This window comes from Cyprinus carpio, chromosome B3 (genome assembly GCF_018340385.1).
Source record: "Cyprinus carpio isolate SPL01 chromosome B3, ASM1834038v1, whole genome shotgun sequence".
Lineage (NCBI taxonomy): Eukaryota > Metazoa > Chordata > Actinopteri > Cypriniformes > Cyprinidae > Cyprinus > Cyprinus carpio.
The window spans coordinates 26,762,992-26,769,210 of NC_056599.1; the positions used below are offsets into that span (position 1 = coordinate 26,762,992).

General features: G+C 39.7%; 1 protein-coding gene across 5 annotated transcripts in view; it reads left to right on the forward strand.

The window, feature by feature from the left end:
* The window catches only part of LOC109059552 (voltage-dependent L-type calcium channel subunit beta-1-like), a 41,909-nt gene extending 36,027 nt beyond the window's left edge, over nt 1-5,882 (forward strand). For all 5 annotated transcript variants that reach the window (XM_042720504.1, XM_042720505.1, XM_042720506.1 and 2 more), the window contains one exon: nt 3,225-5,882. In XM_042720504.1, the coding sequence (XP_042576438.1) occupies nt 3,225-3,695 (471 nt within the window). In that variant the 3' untranslated portion in view covers nt 3,696-5,882. The remainder of the gene's footprint in view (nt 1-3,224) is intronic.
* The last annotated feature ends 337 nt before the right edge of the window (nt 5,883-6,219 follow it).

Here is a 6,219-nt window from a genome sequence, read left to right on the forward strand (position 1 = left end):
GATAGCCCCTCATTGGCCGGGGAGGCTGTTGGTGGCAGAGATTGTCCAGCTCCTTCAGGGAGAGCCCTGGCTGCTCCCGTTGCACGGGGACCTGCTGTCACAAGTGGGGAGGCAGATTTTTCATCCACACCCGGAACGACTCGACCTTTGGGTCTGGCCCGTGAAGGGTTAAATTTATACGCTCTCGGGCTTCCGCAGGAGGTTATAAACACTATCCAGAGTGCTAGAGCTCCATCAAGACACTCACTGTATGGTCTCAAATGGCAAGTATTTGAGGACTGGTGTACTCATAAAGGAGTTATTACTTTTCAGTGCGCGGTGAGTGATGTACTTTGCTTTTTACAAAGCTTAATGAACAATGAGAGAGCGTTTTCTACTATTAAAGTTTACCTAAATGCTATTTCAGCATTTCATGTAGGCTTTGAGGGAGTTTCGGTTGGACGGCACCCTCTCATATGCCGTTTTATGAAGGGGGTGAAGCATTTGAGACCAGTATCTAAGCATCTTGTCCCGTCATGGGAATTATCCATGGTTCTAAATGCCTTAACTCAGGCCCCATTTGAACCTCTGGAGAGTGTTGATATTAAGCTCCTTTCTCTGAAAACGGTCTTACTACTGGCTTTAGTCTCAGCTAAGCGAGTGTGTGAGTTACATGCTTTATTGGTTACATTACTACCTAACCCGGCTTTCGTTCCCAAAGTCAGTGATTCAGCTCTGCTTTGGAGTTGCGTGCCTTTTACCCCCCTTCTTTTTCTTTGGAGGAGGAGCGGAAATTGAACACTTTGTGTCCTGTACGAGCGTTACGCTATTATGTAAGCAGGGCATGATCGTTCAGGAAGAATGATCAGTTATTCGTTTCATGGGTTTGTGTATTTTAGGGTTGTTAGGTGTTTTTGTAGAGAGTTTCCCATTGGATGGTAGAGGCGATTGAATTGGCCTATACATCTATGGGTCTTCATTCCCCAGCGGGCTTAAGGGCTCATTCAACAAGGGGTGTGGCGACCTTGTGGGCGTTGTTCAGGGGGATATCGGTAGGAGATATTTGTGCAGTGGCAAGCTGGGCTTCCCCTCATACATTTATCAGATTTTACCGTCTGGATGTCACTGCGCCTTCTATGGCTCATGCAGTTCACAATGTTGGAGAATTGAAAGGTTATCTTTCGTTCTTGCGGGGTCTGTTTGGCGGCTTCGGAAAGCATGCGTTTCGGGAGTTGGCTACATCATTCCCATAGTGAGATACCGAGCGATTGTTTGAATGAGAACATTAGGTTACTTCCGTAACCCCGGTTCTCTGAGAATAGAGCGAGGTATCTCACCAAGCTTCCCTACTCGCATAACACGAGTGAAGAGCATGCTTAGAATGCCATTTCCGGGGATCACAGCCATTTTTATAGGAGCTGTGATTGCTCCGTCCTTCAGACAGATGCGGTGTAATTGGTGCTTCCATAGTCTATCAGGCCTGGGGCATTTCCCATAGTGAGATACCTCGCTCTGTTCTCAGAGAACCGGGGTTACGCATGTAACCTAACGTTTTGTTTTGCTTCATTTTAATAAAATTATAAGTCCAGTAGAAAGTCTGCAGTATTTTTATTGGCATATTAAAATGAATCTTAACATAGTCATAGTTAAACATATAACACTGTAAAATACAATGATATACAATTATACTGTATGTAAATAGTATCTATAATAGTATTAAATGTTTTAAGTTATGACTAATAAGTTATGATTAATGTTATTTGTTTGTAATGTTATGTTATATTTATGGTTCATTGGCAGCTGCTTATGCTGTGACTATGCGATCAGTTAAGCAAGAACGCAGCACATCTCAATACTCATAAGGATGCGTTCTGTGTTCGCGCGTCCTTCCGAGTTCGTTCTTCCAAGGAAGCTTAGCAAGAGCGGTCTCCACGAGAACACAAGTCCATTCTTGGTGTTCTTGGAATTGAGAAACAGCCCTTTTCTTTCTGTCCCCAAAGACCTCTTATAATTTAGACTTTTTGTACCATTTAAGAGTTTTCGTGGCCTTAAATGTAAACAATGTAACTGAAGATGTTTTAAGGACCTGCAGAAACCTTTATATGAACATAGTTCGTTGCCTTTGAAATTTGAGGCAAGTGCAACTCTGGCATCCCCGTGGTTTGTGAGCAGTGGTGTAATGGTGATTTAAATCAAATACAGATTTCCAAACATATCAGTATCCCCTTGAACTGGGTAAAATATAATCTGTTTACCATCTTGACTGGAAAATACTGTTTTCATGGTCAGTTTTTCATTTATTATTTGCTAATGTTTACATTCAGTGTTTACATGACTTGCTTTTCAAATGTTTTAAAATTGATCATCCGAGTCTAATATGATTAAGTGGACCGTACTACAAGACACTGCGGGCCACCAGTTGCCCATCCCTGTCTTATAGTCACAGGGCACCTCCAATATTAAGATATTTAAATTGATTCACTTGTTAATTAGATTTTTTTTAATTATATATATATATATATATATATATATATATATATATATATATATATATATATTATTACTATATTAAAAATATAAACATAGATGATAAAAAGATAAATAAAGATAAAACATTTTGGGCAATATATTTGTACATATTTTTTTCAGAAGAGGGTTGCAATATGAGATTCGTTTTAACTCCAAAGATGACTGATGTAATTTAGATGATCTAATATAAGCTAATCTAGCCCAATATTTTTGGATCGTCACTAAAAATGTTGAAAGGAGCACTATTATTGTGTGGTGTGTTTGATATGGCCACTAGAGGGCGCTTATGATTAATATTTTTTTACATTACGTGCATGGTGTTCGTTTATGTCTGCAGTTTATCAGATACATTTAACTTTCTATTGTTTTTGAAAATCACAACGGTATTTTAAGGTATTTTAAAGTAAAGCAAGAAAATTATTAATGATTACATACTAAAATTGCATTTTATAAAATGTAGAGATTGCCCTTAGAAAATACTTTGAGCCCTGGCATCTCACTATCAAAATGGCCTTTTCACATAATAGCATTAGTAAAGAATGTGTTTTATGTGTGCCATTTGTTATTGAGGTTATAGTATTGCTTGGGATGTGTTTAAATAACTTCTAAGGTTAAAAAGCTAACCTCTAACCTTTGTATTAACATGCTGTGTGCTCTGTTTTGTGTGTGTGTGCATGTGCATTGGCATGTTGTGGTGTGTTTTGGGGTTGCTGTAGGGGCCATTCCTGGTGCATGGAGAACAGAAGAGGGATGGGCCTGAACGTGGCAGACTCCAAGATTACCAGAGTGACCTGGGTGGCAAGCAGCCGCTGCGCTCCTCACGTAGCCAGTTGCAAACCAGTGGCCGAGGTCTGTCACGGCAGGATACGTTCGATTCTGAGACACAGGGCAGCCGTGATTCTGCCTACACCGACGACATGGAGACCGACCCGTACGAAGAGCCAGACCCGTGCCGCTCATACCGTCTGAACCCCGCCCACCACGCTCCTCGCCAGGCCTCCTGGGAGGATGAAGGGGCGGAGCCTGACCAGGAGAACCTCAACATGGTCCCACCACCAGCCAATCAACATCAGCGTGGACGAGGCAAGCTGAGGGAGCGCTACTCTCAAGACGCAGAAGGCAGCGGAGCGACAACGGGCCGCAACCATAACCAGGAGGAGTGGAGCAGAGATGTGTACATTCGCTAGAGCAGGTTTACCTGAGACGAGGGTGAGGAGTTGTTTAGAGTGACACAAAATAGAATCTCTATAGTTGGATCTGTTTACAACCCAGAGAAACACACAGTCATTGACTAACGCTGTACAGCTAACACTCATGACATTCGCATTAAGGTAACAAAGCTCTCGGTCATTACATATTTGAGGGTGACCACATGTCCTATTTTTCTCTGAAATGCTTTCTTCTTGGCCTGGATTTCTTTTTTCTTTTTTGTTATATTTATAGGATTTTTATGCCTTTATTGTGAGAGGACAGTTGAGAGATGACAAGAAAGTTTTGGGTGGAGAGAGGGGGCGGGATCGGCAAAGGACCTCAAGGCAGGAATCGAACTCGGGTCGCTGTGAGAGCAGTTGCACTTCTAACCACGAGGCTATCGGTTTGGCCAGGATAAATTACATTTATTTATTAAATAAAGGCTTAAATACACTACACAACTTTTAAAATCTGAACAGATTTTAAAACAATAAGCGTCATAGACTTGTCAACTTTGTAAATAGTTACAGAGGCATCATATATTGGACATCTAAGGATCACACACTACCAGATTTTCAAGTCGTTCTGATCCCAACAAACTTAGAAACTCATACATTGTTGCTAGCAGGCACATGACAAATGAAAAGTTTTTTTATTTTTTTTAATTGGCTCAAAATATCAAATGTGTTTGATATCCTCTGACTGGATGGAATGATAGTCTGAAGCAAAAATACCAGATTCTGACATTAGAAATCCTTGCCAGGACAATTCTGACAAAATAAAGACATCTGGTCACCCTAATTTAGTTTAAATCTGTTTTTGAGGAGAATAAGCAGGAGAACCTTTCTTCATTTCTATTTTACTTTTGTATAGTACTGCATGACTCCTAATCATTATAAGCTTAGTAACTGTTCTCGCTGAGCATTAAACACGATTCAGACTGTATAACCAAAATCTTGTAGGCGTATGTTTGCGTTCGTATGGTTCGGTGGTCGGGTGCGTATGTGTGCGTGTCTGTGCATCCTCTGTAGTCTTAAACAGGGTCTTTCTGATACACAGTAGTCTTGGGAGTGATCCACCAATTCGTTTTCCCAGACTGCACTACTGCAGAGCACGTTTTTGTTTCGTATGTGATTCTATTTATTTTATTTATTGAGTCTGGAAAGGTCTATCCAGATTTTAGCCTGCTAAAACCTTTACTGGGCTCCACCGCTGCTGTGTACTCCTCCAATCCACAAGGGGTGCTGTGGTGCTCACATGCTATAGTTTAATAGGGCTAAAAAGCCTAAAGTGTATCAACAGATGTTAATCCAGATCTGCTAGCAGTTCTAAAAGGCTAATATGCAAATATAAATAAGACAATTAAGAGGGTCAAATTTTAGAACTAAAAGCCCAAAATGTTTGAGACCACCTCTAAAGTTGAACACAAATAGCTTTGTGTTGATTGTAACCGGCTCTGTCCCGTCTTCTGTGCCTGCTCAAGGGCTTTTAGCATTTGTGCCGCTAGTGTACCACTGAAACATATTCTGCCTTATTTGCACGTCAGTCACACAGGCCAACCAATCACAAGTGCCGTAATCTCTCATCAGGCCTCTCCCACCATAAATATGGTGGTTGTCTTAACTCAGTGCAGCACATATAGATGTTATTGTTGTGTGATAGTAGTCAACACTGCCATTTTACCTTATCATAGTGACATGTTTGCACTGCTAGCCATCTGAAGATTAAACAAGCTGTTTATTGCATGACAGTTTAAGGATTCACTTCACAGGCTGAGAAGCTGACATACATACACACATCCTACTGCCAAATTCATGCTAATGCTACTGCTTTTTGTGTTGTTATCTCTGTGGCCAATTTCTAAGCCAGGACTGTATGTGTGTGTGTATGAAATGGGAGAAAATCTGGAGTCTTTACTATTTTATGTAACCAGAGCCTTGGTGAATGTCTTTGAGCCTCTTTTTACCCTCACCTATGTCTGAAAAGATCATCATGATGAAATTCGCTAAATATACAAGTAGATAGCTTACTAAATAATGTTATTGTTGCATTATTGCAATTGTTTCAAAATATAAGGAAAACAGACATATTCTTTGGTGCCTGATTGTAGCTCCATTTTACTTTTTGTTTTTAATCTGTGGATAAATTCATATTTTAATTAAAAATTTTAATCTGGATCAACCGTTTCCTGTGCCTTTGCTGTTTTCATTTCATTTAGTCACCTATAAATATGGATGAAAAGTATCAGTAATTCTCAACCAGCGGCCTCAGTGAACATCCAAGGATGACTTGAAATGAGGTAACTTTATAAATTAATATATAATTAAATAATAAAACCCTAATCCAAATTTGTTATATTATATGAAATTAAATATACTACATCTAAAATATTAAGTATTTTTAATATGTTTAACTACTTAGCCACATTTATACATTTAGTACATCAATAAAAAAGTATGAAAAAGGCAACTTTCTCTAAATTTCAACAGAGATACCAGAAGTATGTTAGCGTATATGCAG